A 17,036-nucleotide genomic window follows, 5' to 3' on the forward strand; every position below is an offset into this window, starting at 1 on the left:
TGTGAGAGAGGCCACGATCTCCCTAGGTAATTGGTTCCATTGACGTACCGCTCTAACAGTGAGGAAGTTTTTCCTGATGTCCAGTCAGAATCTGGCTTCCTGTAACTTGAGCCCATTATTCCATGTCCTGCACTCTGGGAGGATCGAGAAGAGATCCTGACCCTCATCTGTGTGACAACATTTCAAGTATTTGAAAAGTAATATCATGTCTCCCCTCAATCTTCTCTTCTCCAGACTAAACATGCCTAGTTCTTTCAGTCTCTCCTCATAGGGCTTTGTTTCCAGACCCCTGATCATCCTCGTTGCTCTCTTCTGAACACGCTCCAGCTTGTCTGCATCCTTCTTGAAGTATGGAGCCCAGAACTGGATGCAATACTCTAGATGAGGCCTAACCAGTGCTGAATAGAGGGGAACCAGTACCTCACATGATTTGGAAGCTATACTTCTATTAATGCAGCCCAAAATAGCATTTACTTTTTTTGCAGCTACATTACACTGTTGGCTCATATTCAGCTTGTGATCTCAATTCCAAGATCCTTCTCATTTGTAGTATTGCTGAGCCAAGTATCCCCCATCTTGTAACTGTGCATTTGGTTTCTTTTTCCTAGGTGTAGAACTTGGCATTTATCCCTATTAAATTTCATTCTGTTGTTTTCATCCCAGCGCTCCAGCCTATCACGATCACTTTGAAGTTTGTTTCTGTTTTCCAGGGTATTAGCTATCCCACCCAATTTTGTGTCATCTGCTAATTTGATAAGTGTTCCCTGCACCTCCTCGTCCAAATCATTAATAAAAATGTTGAAGAGCACTGGGCCCAGGACTGAGCCCTGTGACACCCTGCACGTTACCTTCCCCCAGTTTGAGAAGGTACCATTGATAAGCACTCGTTGAGTCCGATTCTGTAGCCAACTGTGGATCCACCTAATAATTGTTCCATCTAGCCCACTTTTAGCTAGTTTGTTAATCAAAATATCATGGGGCACTTTGTCAAAAGCTTTGCTGAAGGCAAGATATATTATGTCCACAGCATTCTAACAGTTCACAAGGGAGGTTACCCGATAAAAAAATGAGATCAGATTAGTCTGACAGGATTTGTTCTTGACAAATCCATGCTGGCTTCTAGTAATCACTGCATTATTTTCAAGGTGCTTACAGATTGACTTCTTTATAATCTGCTCAAAATTTCCCCAGGGATGGATGTCAACCTGACTAGTTCCTAGGTTCCTCCTTTTTGCCCTTTTTGAAGATAGAGACAACGTTAGCCCTCCTCCAGTTGTCCGTCACCTTACCCATGATTTTGTAAAGAGTGGTTCTGAGAGTTCTTCTGCCAGCTCCTTTATTACTATAGGATGCAGTTCATCGGGCCCTGGAGATCTGAACTCATTCAAAGAAATTAGGTGTTCCTTGACCATTTGTTTATCAATCTCAAACTACAATTCAGCTTGTACTTCACTTTTTCCAGGGGAGTCATAGACCCGCTTTTTGGAGAAGACAGAGCCAAAGTAAGAATTGAGCACTTCGGCCTTTTCTTTGTCATCTGTTATCAATTTACCATCTTCATTAAGCAGTTGAACCACCATTTCTTTCCTCTGTCTTTTACTACTCACGTATCTGAAGAAAGCCTTTTTATTGCTTTTAGCATGCCTCGCTAGTCTCAGCTCAGCACCATGTACATTGATGGTGCTATATAAATAAATAATAATAATAATAATAATAATAATAATAATAATAATAGCAGCTCATGCTCAGCTTTAGCGTTCCTGAAGCCATTTCGGCACTTCTGCGCTACCTGTCTGTACTCTTCTTTTGTGGCCTGGCCTTCCTTCCACTTCCTGTTTTCCACCAAATCTGAAGTTATTTTATCCACACAGCTATATCCACAGGAATATTCTGCACTGTCTATAAATTTGCGTAAGACAATTCCGTATGCATCATTTAGCAACCATTTATAAAAACACAGGGTGAGGTACATTGAGTGTATTACAGACAAGGCCACTTGACAGTAAATGAATTAGGATACAACCTTAAGTACACTTACGAGAGAGTAAGACCCACTGAACTCAATGGGACATGTATAGGATTGTGCAGTCAGGCAGATACACAATTGTTCTTAAATTAATGAAAGTTGCATGCTTAGAGGAATAAAATGAAGTGTATGAGATATTTTCCTATATATTATTTGTTCTTGCTGTTCTGATTAAGCATTTAGTGTGCTGTTACTGAGATTGTTGTAGACCCATTAGCTCTTGTAGCAAAACCCAGAGTACAAGAAAGAGTTTTTAGTATGTTATGACTCAATTTACATATTTTACTAAAAACCATCTGTGTTCACATACTAACATGAAAAAATAACCTGCTTGCCAGCTCCTGCCAACTGTTGGAAAGCAGTTGATGGGCAAAATAATTCTCAAAAGAAGAAGAAGAAGAGAGAATAGCAGGGGTGAGTGAAAACTAACCACCTCTCTTTTCTGTGAAGTCACCAAGGCACCTGTCACTTCCTTGGAACGTCTGATTATTCATTACTATTATACTCTGATCATTTAAGTGAAAAACAAACATCTGTACAACCAGGACATTATCAAGATATTACACGTGGTTTGGGTTAGCGAGGAAAACCCCCAAAGAACAGAATTTATGTGAGACAGTACCTGGAACTATTTACAGTCAGAGCTGCTTCTATTAAGTTATCTGATGCAGTTTCCTGTTGTTTTAGTAAATTGTTCAATTTAAATTCCAGACTCCTACAATATTTTCCTTCCAGGACTAAAGGACAAGAAGAACGTGCCACATCTACCAGTGTTTTATGAGGCTATTTCTTCTTTTGACAATAGGTTTTGCACTTATCTCCTGTATCTTACCATTATGAAACACCAGTAAGCTGCATGATAAGCAGTCCTATCTACCAAAAATATACTTTTCTATACAATTTTCATGTGACTACTTCAAAAAGTACAGCAGTATTGTTGTTTTAAGTGTGCTGCAAAATGGAAAGATTCTGTTTACCTACACTTAGACTGAAATCCTAGATACACTTACTGAGGACTACCCATTGAAAGCAGTGGGACTTCCCCCCTAAGAGTGTGTTGGTGGGATCGGGCTGTAGTTTTGTTTAAATTCCAGCAACAGCATCTTAAAAGTTCAATAACATTATCACATAAATAAGGATGTTAAATGTCCTAACAATTGAAAAATAGCAAATTAATCCCAACTTCCAATGTAAGATCACTGAGCACATTTCATATTAATAAAACTTTCTCTAGAACTACCTGAAAGGATATATTATAACATTAGTACTGTACACAAATTAATGTGTATTATTCAAATAAATATGTCCAACATATAGAATCATAGGTTGGAAGGGACCTTGTAGTTCATCCAGTCCTAACGTCTTGCTGAATGAAGGAAATCTAAAATGAGAGTATCCATAGCAGATGGTTGCAAAGCCTTTGACTGAAGACCTCCAGTGCTATCACGTTATGCCTGTCTTCTCTAGGCAAAATAGTCTCACTTCCTTCAATCTTTACTCATAGGACATATTTTCCATATCCCTGACAACGATAATTTATCATCAGTTTTCCCAATTATATACTTTAAAAAATTCTGGGGCCCCCATACCCCCATGGGCCACAGCCCTCCCAAAGCAACAGCAACAACAAAACAGTTTGGCAAACCACTCAATAGTGCTACAAAGCTAAATGTAATTGCTTGGCATGCCATAGCAGCTAAATTTGGCCCTTAGGCATTTTGTAGCCGCTATGAATTTTATTTTTGGGTGGTAATTTTTTTAAAATTTCAGGGAGCAGTGGAGGATAGTGGGGCTGACTTGGAGGTGGTCGACATTGCATGTGGCCTGTGGGTCACATGTTGCCCACCCCTGCTTGAAATCAAATAAACCTTAATTTACATGAAAAGCCACTGAAGGTAATGAAACCACTACATGGCAGTTCTTTAAAGGAAAAGTGGTAGGGAAAATAGAATGTAGGCAACATATAGGACTGATGCAGTTTCAAAGATTAAACAACAACATACTGATAATAAAATTGATGAAGCCATCAACAAACCAAGAAAAAGCACATGAATGAAGCTGCTGCTACCCTGACATCTTGCACGCTACCAGCCTGCCTCAATCTCACCCAGAACAACTCACAACCTGGGAAAGAAGGGTTCCCACAATTTACACACCACAATACAAGCTAATAAAACATAAAAATGTCTAACATACAAAATTTAAAACCATTTAAACAGCTGACACTGTTACAATAAAATAGCGGACCTGATAAAGACAACTAACAGAAATGCCCCATCATATGCCGTCAAATGCCTGAGAGTAGAGGCATGTCTTAACCTGGCATAGAAATGACAGTATTGGCACCAGGCAGACCTCAGTGGGGATCGCATTCCATAATTAGGGGGCCACCACTGAGATGGCCTCTCCTTTGTTGCCACTTTCCAAGCCTCCCTTGGAGGAGGCACTTGGAAGAAGACTTCTGATGTTGATTGTAGTGTCTCAGAAAGTTAATGTTGAAGAGGCGTTTTGTCAGGTATTGCTGGCCCGAGTCAAAGCTTTATAGATTAAAACCAGCACTTTGAATCAGGCTCAGAAACATACAGGTAGCCAATGCAAGCAGGCCAGAATTAATATTATTTATTTGTTTTATTTATTTACAATATTTATATAGTGCTCCCTCATTCCGAATTTCAGAGCAGTTATATACTTAGACCTTCTGGATCCTATTAATCCAGCTCCTGCATTTTGCACAAGCTGTAGCTTCTGAACAATCTTCTAGAGCAGCTTCATGTTCAGCACATTGCAGTAATATAACATGGAGGTTATCAGAGCATAGGTTACTGAAGCCAGGTTATTCCTGTCCAGAAAGGGATGGAGTTGGGCCACCAGCCAAAGCTGGTAGAAGGCACTCCATACTGCTGAGGTCTCCTGAGCCTCAAGTGACAGAAATGGCTCCAAGAGATGGTGAAATACCACAATGTTTATGTAGGAATTGAAATACGACTCTTAAGTTGATTTCGTATACATATTGAGTCTATATACCCTTTAATAAAACTGTATGTACTTAGAGAAGTTAGCATAACTGTATCAAAGGACAGCATTTTAAACTGGAAAAGTCTGAAAGTAATCAGCTTTCCCCTTTCCTTAGAAATGGTGGATGATTGTGAGAACTTTTAAACATTAGTTTGTGCACTAGAGGAAATTGGTTTGGCTCTTGAAGTATGCTTCTGTGGTAGGCATAGATTACAATGATATTGTGCATTATTCCCGCTATGTTAGGCAAAGCTACTATCTCCCTTGAAATATCTGACTCTAAGCATGTTCTGTTCTGAGAAACTACCCAATGTCCCAGTCCTAAACACACATAAACCCTACTCAGGCATTCATCCCTCACACAATTACAACCAGGATTCTAAATTATGTGATGAACCAACATGTATAGAATAGTTCAGCCCGCCTCCACCAAACTGAATGGCAGTGGTGGGGTTGGTGAGAATGTAACAATAAAGAGAGGACCAGTGTGTGTTGTTTTCTCATCATTTGTGTATTTTCTGATTTTGCATCCCTCCTCAAATCTGTCCCAGAATGGGAAGTCAATGGGACTAGTATAGAACTGAACTTCAGGCATAATTTTAATTTAGTTTTAATCATATGTGGTGTTGGAATGAAACAATTATTTCAAACTGAAATGAGCTGGGGAAATCTACAAGCACCCAGGGCTGTGAGTTAAGCTGTAATCCTTCACACACTTGCTAGGATCTGACTGTTAAACATAAAAATATAGTAAACTAAATTATGAAATATAATATCATATATAATTTAAATCGCTGATCTGTGAAATATTCCCTTTTGAATCTGCTACTAAACAAATCTGCTATTTATTGATTAGTAGCAGTAATCATTACAAATCTGGGAGACTATAACATGCTATTAAGGGTACACAGATCTTTTATGCCCAAAAACAGAATTCCCAAGATAAAGAAAATTAATATGGAATGAATGAAAACAAGAGTGAAGGTAAATATAACAGTGAGCAGTTTTATAGAAAACGGAAATTTTCTTACCGTGAACTTCGCTTCTATCCATGATTAATCTTCGCTGTTGACCTAACAATAACATGAGTTATTAAAAAATGTGAACAATGTGCAAAGAGGCACATAGAGACACATAATAGATGTTCAGCAGGACTCATGGGGAACCTAAAGACCATACACACAGAGAGGTAGGATGCTGGCAGTAGCCTCTAACTGAAAAACTTCACTGTTCCTGGAAGAAAGAAGTGGCTGGAACGCTCTTAGTAATGCTCAGAGAAAGGAAATTAACAGTAAGAAAATTTCTGTTTTCTCCTGAGCTACACAGCAGGCATTCCACACCTCGGGATATACAAGAGCAATACGGGCAACCAGGTGGGCTTCCAAAGTTCAAACTGACCTACACTGCAACTTTCTATAAGGCTACCATGAAGAAGCAAACATGTAAATTTTCTGGAAATGTATGCAGAGAAGCCTTGCAAATCTCCTCAATGGGAGATCTTGCAAATCTCCTCAATGGGAAAAATTCCCCTAAATGCAGCAGAGGCAGCTGGCCCCCCCCCCCCCTCAGGGAGTGTGCTGTAATCCCACCAGGGGTACACTTGCCTAACATCTGATATATTCCCTCAACCACCTAAGTGGAAGGAGAAGCCTTACTTCCCAAGGACTTTCCTTGAAAAGCAACAAACAGAGCCTCACTTTTCAGCACTTTCCAAGTCCTGTCCAAATAAAATCAGAAAGCCTTGTGGAAACTAACTTATGTCAGCTCCGTTCCTGGGGATGGGAGGGATACGGGCAAAAAGTAGGAAATGACCTCTTTAGGCTTTTTTCATTTATCTTTATTTTTCTCCTTTGGGAAAATGGACTTTGTACCCTTCCCCCTCGCCCTTATCCAAGGCCCCTCTTATTTCCTGGGCTACTAGCTCTTTCACCCAGTCTAGAAACTGTGTCAGGGCTTGCTGCCCAGGCCATTGCGGGGCTGGGGTAGGTGGAACCATGCTACTACTTACCCCTGCAGCGCTCTGCCATCCTTCTTGAACTGGCGCCAACCGCACTCAGGCCTGCCGGCGCTCCGTGGCCGGCCTGCAAGCCCGCATTGGAATTCAGGGTTCTCCATCTTGGTTCCGAGACTGTGGGAGATATCAGTCAAGTTCCTTTCCAGCCCTGTGGCAAGGAAGGAATTCAGGATGGACCGTGTCCGCGGCGGCGGCGGCTCACGAGCAACGTGGATAAGAAACTTGGTATCTGGAGCCTGCTGCTAACGGTGCAACGCCAGGCCAGGTGTAGCGCCTTAGGAGGCGAATCATCACGTGGTAGGAAGAGACTGTCCTCCGGCCATGGTTGGCGCTCTGAAGCGCTTCCCGTCGTATTGTGGAGAACTGGCGGCAACATCTTTTTCTTCCCTCCCTTAAATATAGTTTCCACCCCACACCTGACTTAGCTCTCCTAGGTGATGGTCATTGATCTATTACCTTCAAGGAATAAAATAAATATAAACATAAGAAAAAATATTCACTTGGCAAATGAGGAAGAAAGGAAAATGCACACTTTTAGTGCAATCCTAGGTATGTCTACTCAGAAGTAAGCCCCATTGAGTTCAAGTAAGTAAGGATAGGATTTCAGTCTTACTGGCAGAACATGTACTAAAAGTCAGAGTTGGGAAGTGGTTAGACTAATAGCACAACCCTATACATGTCTACTCAAAACTAAATCCCATTGAGTCTAAGGGTGCTTACTCCCATGAAACTGGATATAGGATTTCAGCCTAAGACTGGAAAGACCCAGGTTGAAAGCCATACTCGGTTATGAAGCTCAGTAGTTACTATCTCTCAGTTTGACCTGCTTGACAAGGTTGTTTTGGGGATAAAATGTGTATGGCGGGGGGGGGGGGAGGGGGGTGATAAATGAAACATCTTAGAGGAAGGGTGGGCTATAGAGACAGGAAAGACAGGAACAGCGGGGTAATAAATAAAAAATATATAAACATATAAGTTTTTGGTGTTGGGTCCAAAGCAGCCTTGATCATCACCATCAGTAATTCAAACATGAGATGCAGGGAAAGGTGTGGGCTGGAGCTCGAAATGGATCAATGACGAGGTTCATTGAAATGGATGGTGATGATGGGAGAACTCCGTGTTATTGGAGGTTTGGCAAGCGAAGGAGTCTCAGTATTAGACTTCCATTTTGTTTCAATCTGAAACATGAATGGGGGTGTTGTTCTTTTTATTTGCAGGAATTGATCAATTCCTGCTTTATTGCATTTAATTTACACATAGAATTATGCAGAAACTTGAATGCTTTATCAGCACATTGAAAATGCTTATTCTGTTCCATAATTGGATGGAACAATAACATAATTTAACCAGTACTCATGTAGGAAAGTTTGGATTTTTAAATGGAGATGGTATTACCTATTATGCAACCACAACCTCATTTGAAAAGGAATCCCCGTGTGATCTCTGATTGGAGATACTGCTCACCCTCCATTAAAGCATTAGCAGCGGAAAGGGGAATTGCTTTGTTATATGTGATCTCTGAGGATTTCCCCACACCACTCAAAGGGGACTTGTAGGCCCTGGCCCGTGTCACTTCCCATGCCTTTACCACCCCAATCAGGAGGCAAGCAGAGTGGGAAGGAACAGCTCGACTTGGCTGGAGCTTGCAGGAGCCGGCTCCTCCAAGTGGCAAGCCCCAGCCAGATCCCTCTCCCCATGCAGAGAAAAGCAGCTCATACTCCGGTTAGGTATTTTGTGATACAGCAACTATGAGGACATTCTCTTATCTAGCTTTATTTTGACGCTTAGAACATGACTCAAAAAACTCCTTTGAAAGTTTTGAATAAAGCATTATTCTGGAATATCTTCAGTAATTCAAGATTGGGTTGATGTGTAAGAAAGGGTGGGCATAAGTGTCATCAACACAGGAACTCTGTGTCAATCACTGTCTGCACATAGGGGGGAAAGCAAAGCACTAGATCAGATCTAACAACACGACCTTCCAGAATGATGCAACACTGCTGCAAATCTAAAAGCTAATGGCTCTAGATCAGATGCAGAACATCTGGCCTATGGGCCTAATCCAGTCTGCTGGACCCCTAAAACAGCTCATGCAGCCTCTTTGGTTCCCCCAAGGGGTGGATCTAAAGCTCTAAGCCCTGCCCCTGGAGAAATCTGAAATCAGAGATAACAGCAGGAGGGGGCATTGAAACTCACCTGCATCTGGGAGAGCAGGCATACTTTCCTGCATGAACGAGATCCGCTGCTCTTTCGTGCATGAGTCCCCTTGCTCCTCATCCCCACTGCTCTCTGCAATCTTGGACTGGATAGTTGTGGAGGTGAGGATAGCAGACATTGGGAATTGCCCATGCCTGGGAGAGCAGCTGCTCTTCCCTGGGTAGGCAACTCCCGCTGCACCTAATGTGCACTGCTAGCTGTGATCTTAGATCGGAAATAGCAGCACGGATGCAGGGCGGCCTGGGTTCCTGCTGGGAGGTGGCAAAGTTCCATGCCTCCTTCCAGCATGAACGAAAAAGAAAAAGTGGGTGACAGCAGGATGAGGGGCCACACACACCCATCATCATCCGGCCCATGGTAGGCCTTGTGAGTGGCAATCAGCCCCATACCCCACTAAAAAGTTCCACAACCCTGCTCTAGGATCTGATCACGCTGCAGTTTGGGAATCATTCTATACTGTCAAGCGATGGCGTTCCTATGACCTCCATGGCTTTTCACATGTGATGTTGCCTACAATGCTATCCACACAGTACAATTGTATGCATGTTTACTCAGATGGAAGTCACAATGAGGGTTTGGATTACAATTTGAGTCTCATAAACATGACTGGAAAAACTGCATATACAAATTCAGTATGTCTGTGTGTTATGTATTGTTCATTATATTTTGATTAACAAATAACATTTATTTTAGATACTTATCTTGCAGCTCTGGCCCAAACAACTGTCTCTGCCTCCTTGCATCCCTGCGGCTTCTGCCTTGTGCCCCTTCTTCCCACCATGCCCCTGCCTCGCACCCCTTCCTAGCTGCAGGATTCTTGCAAGAGCTCGGTCAGCCAGATCCTGTAAGAGCTCAACTGCCTCCCTGCAGATGCTTCATTTGACACCAGAGGCAGCAAAACTAAGGGGAGGAAATGAGAGGGATGGTGCTGGTCCAGAAATCCCTGCCATCAACTCTCTCACTGAGGCAAGCTGGCGGGGTTCTCCAGAGTCCCCGTTGGAGGCAGCAAGGCAGTGGGAGCAGCAAGTCCTCCCAACAGGGGAAGGGTGGGGGAGAGGAGCAATGCACTACTACTCCGCCTGATGCGGGCACCTCAAGTTGTGTCATAATAGGGCTGGCTCTGTTAACGTGTGGTGATATTCATCAGCTTGAATGTGAAATCTCATTTACGGATTTGGAAATAAAAGCTTTTAAAGTCAAAATGTAAACATAAAGTTCTATGCAGTCAGCATTCTTTGAAAGAGATTCATAATGCTGAAAAGTCATTATGCTAACTTCTGGCCCTCCATAATTTTTAGCCTATAACGCCCATCATCCCTCACCACTAGTTATGCTGGCTGGGGTGATGGTTATTGTAGGCCAAAATATCTCAAGGATCACAAGTTGACTACCCCTGTGCTAAGGCAATCCAGACACAAATGAAGCCATTGCTGAAACAGTGCTAATTTTAAATAATGATCTGGTTGGCACATCATGCTAACCCACGGTTTATTGAACCCATAGTTAATCCATGGTTTGTTGCTCTACCAAGTCTAGCCTACACAACCAAATAAACCATGGACTGTTTTCTCAATTCCTGGGTTGTTTCCATCCTCCTTTGCCCTTTCCCTCCTGTATCGCAAATGCCTTTTATTTGCAGTACTGGCTTATAGAGTTACCCGGATTGTTGTTTTTATCACTCTTGCCTGCTGCTTCTGTAGCCTAAATAAACAACCCATATATAGTTCCTGGTTCACATGTAATGGCAAACCATATTTTAAACAACTCAAGTTCATAACCTAACAACAACACAGTTCTCTTTCTGGGTTGTTTATGGTGTGGCCTATCATGACAATCCAGAATTCAACAACTCATGGGTTAAATCAGGGGAAGGCAACCACTTTTGGTCTGGGGACAGGATTATGCCCCCTGGTTCAAGCGAGATAGACAGATTATCCTGCCCCCAAGACTAAACTGGCAAGTTGTCACGTGGTGGGGATTCCACCCATCATCATCATCATCATCATCATTATTATTTGTATCCCGCCTTTTGCCCAATACTGGGCCTCAAGGCGGCCTTACAAAGTTTAAAACATACATTGTAAAACCTAGGAAAAGAAATGTACCATTTTAAAAAAAATAAAATAAAAAACATAAACGTTTAAAATACACGACAAAATTATAAGTCATTAACATAGATGGAAGGCCAGATTATTCTCCAAAGGCCTGCTGGAACAAACAAGTTTTAGCCTGCTTCCGAAAGCCCATCAAGGAGGGGGCCAGTCTAGCTTCCACAGGAAGAGAGTTTCAAAGCACTGGAGCAGCCACCGAGAAGGCCCTCTCCCATGTTCCCACCAAGCGCACCTGTGAAGATGGTGGGACTGAAAGAAGGGCTTCTCCAGAAGATCTCAAAGCACAGGCAGGCTCATACAGACCTGAGCCATGCAGGGCTTTATAGGTCAAAACCAGCACTTTGAATTGTGCCCGGAAACAGACAAAACCAGTGGAGCTGTTTTAACAGGGGAGTTGTATGCTCCCTGTAATCAGCCCTGGTCAACAATTTGGGGCAGCTCTTTGAACCAGCTGGAGTTTCCAAACACTTTTTAAAGGAAGCCCTACGTAGAGCATGTTACAGTAATCAAAACGGGATGTAACTAAGGCATGTGTCACCGTGGCCAGGTCCGACTTCTCTAGGAACGGGCACAACTGGCGCACTAGCTTTAACTGTGCAAATGCACTCCTGGCCACCGCCGAAACCTGGACATCCAGGCTCAGGGCTGAATCCAGAAGTACACCCAAGTTGCGGACCTGTGTCTTCAGGGGGAGTGTAACCCCATCCAGCACAAGCTGAATCTCTATTCCCTGATATGCCTTTTGACTGACCAGGAGCACCTCTGTCTTATCTGGATTAAGCTTCTATTTGTTTGCCCTCATCCAATCCATTACTGCCAACAGACACCGGTTTAGCACAGAAACCGCTTCCTTGGAATTGGGTGGTAGTAGAGTTGGGTGTCATCAGCATACTAGTGGAACCGCACCCCACAACTCCGGATAACCTCCCCCAACAGTTTAATGTATATGTTAAATAGCATGGGGGACAAAACAGAGCCCTGTTTTATTCAGCCCATAAGCCCCTCTCCCTCCCGTTATTTTTTCCTTGCAAAGGAAGTCACAGAGCTCCCAATCATGGCTGGTTCAATGCCTACCTCTTTTACTGAACTTCATCTTTTGAATGTAAGGAAATTTAGCTTCTTGTTCTTTCTCTAGCAAAACACAGACCTGAAACACACCCATTTTGGAAGGAAGGCTCTGTGTGGCTTTGGGCAAATGTCCAAGGCTGACTCAGTCTAATGTGATGTTCTCCATCAATCCTGTTGTGAGCAGCTTAAATGCAACTCTACGCACCATCTAGTTTTGTAGCTGGAATCTTCTTTCCAATTTCCACCTATTTATATTACTCATATATATTTTTCAAGCATGATTCACTTGAATGGGACTGGAAATTGACACGTTACCTGAGTATCTCATATCAGTTGATACTGTGATCAAACTCTGGGGACCACAAATATCTCCTACATGATATGAATTCTTAACCCAGGAGGCTGGCATCTGTTTCAAGCATGTCTTGAATGTGCTCAGTCAGTTGGTGGTAATGGAAATGTGCCCAAATGACAGAAAAATAACTTCCACAGCAACACAGGACAAGGTACAATGATCTGTAACCCAACAATTTACTTAAATTTATTACATCACAATAGGACAATCTAGTAAAATACACAAAATTCATACCAATCCACATTGCCAATGTACATTTTTATAGGGTTAGCATCTTTCTTTATATTAATTTTATGCTACTGCATTCAATTTACAATAGCTGAAACATACTGTCACTTAGGCTGTTTAGAGAGATCTAATTAACATTTTAAAACTAACTTCATAGACTTTTTGGCACTTTAAACAAACAAGACAAAACAAGAAATTAAATTCCATATCTCATCATTTGAAACACAGCACAGAGTGAATTGCCTAATGGTAAAAAACAAATAAAGTGTCTTCTTTTTCTAAGTCACTGCACAGTCCAAGTATGTATTGATGGAACACAGCCAATTGTACTCTACTGTGTGGCTAGCTCTTGTTCAGCATGGCAGTTTTGGAAACATTCTTGGAATTATTTCACAAAACATTGATGTCTTTTTTTGCCTTGCCTAATAATGTGTTATAGTAAAAGAAGACAAAGGCCATATGGAGACTCTACCTTCTTTACTCTGCTACTGTTTTTATTGTTTTCCTCTTGGCAGTGTATAGCTTTTAGTAGCATTACAACTCAATGATCTGCCCATTTTGGCTGGATTACCATTCTGTGCAACAGAGGCAAAAGCTTCTTGGGTAACAGATGCCACGAGAAAGAATAAATCATTATGAAAAGTGTGCTTGTGCCAAAGTCTTGTTCACACAAGAGACTGGTGTTACATTTGCTCCTGCAAACTTTTGGTCTTTACAGATTGCGGTACATTACTACATTATAAATTCCAGCTGCTTCTAGCATCACATATTGTGCTCAAAATAACAAATCCACTCTCCATAGTGGCCTTTTCTCCCCTGTATTATTTCAATCAGGTTTTGGCAAAGTAACTAGTGATTGTTTTATGTTACACTGATTGCAGGCTCCATGTACTAATGTACTACTATTTATTCTGAAAGGCAGCTATTGTATCAGTCATTTCCCTCCTGCCTGAAATTATCCTGAGAATCCATAAGGAAATCTGAACAAACTATTGTGGCTTTCAGAAGACTGTAATTAGAATAAAGACTCTTTAAGTATTTTCAGACTCCTGAAACATGAAAGTGGGGTGGGTGGGGGATAGAAATGCTTGTAACATGGTAAAGGTCTGTTCTTTGTGGACAGGCTGTACTGCTCTGCCATTAGCAGGATTCATTCCCATGGCTGTTTTTAAAGAGCAAACCTATTAATCCATTGTGCCTGACAAGCATGGAACTGCTCTACTATAAATACCTTGATCCCAAGTTCAGGAGATTTTGTCAGGATTTCAGGATCAAAGTGGAATGTGAAGAGCCATCTCTCTTCTCTCTCTCTCTCTTTCTCTCTCTCTCTCTCTGGCACATCTGATCAGTCTACTATCTCTCTCATCAACAACTCCTTATTACTATCACACACTCAAGCAAAATCAGAAAGAAAAGGAACCTGAGAGAATAAGCCAGATTCGGTTATACAAAAAATCAAAGGCATTTATGGTGGTCAACAGGTAGAATTTTCCTAGGACTAATGCCTCATACGTGGAAACCGCATAAAACAGCCTCTTATAAAGTGGCTGATCCATGTGGCAGCTGTAACATGTAGAAGGACACACCATATGAACCACTGCTATCACATGAAGACTTCCCACACCACTGTCAGCATTCACCAGAAATGTCTGGTAGTGGTGAGTAGTCAAACTTATAAGGAAAAACATTCTACATGCTGCCCTGTGGCTCGGCTGCCACACACGGGCTATTTCAGGCATGTGTGGGTTGGAGTTAAATCTGAGTAAGAATTTGTCAACTGCAAATGTGTGGTAATGTATAGTTTCACGTTCAGCATGCAGAGCTGAAAGAAGCAATAGGTTTGTGTTCACTTAATGGGCACATTGGCAGAACTCTTGTAGTAAGTGAAATATTCCTATATAAAGGCATCAGAATTTTAAAATGGATTGTCATCATCTAGTAAGGCAACGTTTCAGTGCATTGTTTGCATTTCTGCTATGCAATCTGAAGCATAATGTCATGTGGAATTGCAGTTGAGGAGGATTCCACCACAGGAGATTTCCTTCTGGTCCTTCCCTTGCTTGAGAAAATGCACGCAGTGTTCTGCGCATGCAGAATGGGAACCAAAAAGGGTCAGCAAGAGGGAGTGCTGTCCCATATGCTGGAAGGGAAGGAGAGGATGTGCCAAGCAAGTGAATTACCCCCTCTATTTTTTTAAATTAGGCGTTACAGCATTTTGTTCCATCTGCTACGTAAAAATGCACACAACTTCATAAGCAAAACATTCCCCAAATTTGCTGTTTGCAAGAGTGATTATGTTAGACGACCAATTTAACAGATTATGAACACAATACTGTGAAATCAATCATACATAGAAGACAAAACTACCATTGCATTAATATGTGCATAATAACATCTGTGCATAAACCCCAAGCTACGGCAGCATTGTGATGTGCTTTTTTGGCAATGGTATCAAGCAGATCCACAACAGTGAGAAATACAACTAACAGTTTCATCATCAGCTGGGAGGGATATTAACTGAGCATGCCTGGACATGCAAGATGACTGAGAGCTATAGTTCTTAGATGTGCATCTATCCAGAATCTTTCAAGACTTGTTTCACTCTTTCTATGGCAGACCCTTCAAATTACCGTCACATCTAGCCATCTTGCAAAGCTTATCATCATCTATACTCTGTTCTTAATCATTGTGTTTAGGTTTGAAATAGTTCCCCCCCCCATTTTTTTTTACAACTGTAAAAAAAAAAAAATCCATAGTAAAAATAACTCACTATATGATACATATACCCCAAACGGTCAGATACTTTATATAATAAAAGATGAAAATAGTCACTTTTCATAATAAAAATAACTTCTATTTTTTGCTTATTTTACAATATACTTAATATTCTCTTCTTCACTTAAAAGTAAATAGGTCCCATTTTTGATAGCACATCTGAGTCGATACAAAGGGGCAAAGAGGCTGATCAGCTGCTTATAAACATTTCGCACAGCCGCATTCCACATGCCTCTCCAGCTCTTCCGTAAAGGAGGAGCCATCCACACACTGGAAGCCATATTTCCGTCTTTTGCTCCGGAGTGCAATGCAGCATTGATTGTTCCCACAGCTGCCATGACATTCTACACGAGGTATCTTGACATTGGAGACACATGATATGGAACCTTGTTGCTTCCGAATAAATTCACGAATGATGTCTCCTTGGCACAGATTTTCTGTTAAGACAAACAAAGACATGCTATAAGAGGATCACTTGCTTAATCAAAAGTCTGGTCATCAAGAACATGAATTCATACTGCAATCCTGTCCTTGACTTATGCTGGATGGATGAAGATAGGTTGCTACTCAGTGAGCTTGAAGATAATCTTCTTGGATTCTATGGTGGCATTATACCTTGGTGTAAAATTATCCTGGTGAAACCATGGTGATGCTGCTGTAATGCTACTCTGGCATAACTGTAACATCAGTATTATATTGCCTGTGCAAAGACCAAATGGGAGAAGTGGGAATGTGGTAGATGAGGAACAGTGCCCTGTCCCATACAATGGCAGAAAACTATACTAGCTAAACAATCCTCGTCCCATCAACAGGTAGTAGTAGCGTGTCCTACACAGCTAAGTATACACTTTACAGAAAGGGGGATGATATTTATCATGGACTCTTAAAAGCAGGTAAGCATCCACCATGTCCCTGTGAAGGCAATGGAGAGCACAGCCACTTTTGTGGTGAACCTTCCAGTCCACCTATCACTATTGCTGGTCAATTACTCATAATCTCTTGTTCTTTGCAGAATCTGAGCCAAGGCAAAAAGCAGGCCACAGAACATTGAGGGACTGTGATACAGGCAATTATTTACAGGTGATGGACAAATATTATCTTATCAGCTACATTATGTACTACCAACCCATGATCCACCAAATGTTGGCCTCTGGCAAGGGCCAGTCCTACCATTTGGCAGAGTGAGACATCCCACCTCAGGTGGCAAGTGTGGAGGAGAGGGAAACA

At 41.8% G+C, this 17,036-nt stretch overlaps 1 protein-coding gene across 1 annotated transcript in view; it reads right to left on the reverse strand.

Annotated features, from left to right (window-relative positions):
• Positions 1 to 13,032: 13,032 nt before the first annotated feature.
• SLIT3 (slit guidance ligand 3) overlaps positions 13,033 to 17,036 on the reverse strand; it is a 538,785-nt gene continuing 534,781 nt past the window's right edge. Inside the window, exon 36 of the mRNA XM_063120567.1 lies at positions 13,033 to 16,246. Within this exon, the coding sequence (XP_062976637.1) occupies positions 16,008 to 16,246 (239 nt within the window). The 3' untranslated portion in view covers positions 13,033 to 16,007. The remainder of the gene's footprint in view (positions 16,247 to 17,036) is intronic.

This window comes from Elgaria multicarinata, chromosome 3 (genome assembly GCF_023053635.1).
Source record: "Elgaria multicarinata webbii isolate HBS135686 ecotype San Diego chromosome 3, rElgMul1.1.pri, whole genome shotgun sequence".
NCBI classification, from domain to species: Eukaryota; Metazoa; Chordata; class Lepidosauria; order Squamata; family Anguidae; genus Elgaria; species Elgaria multicarinata.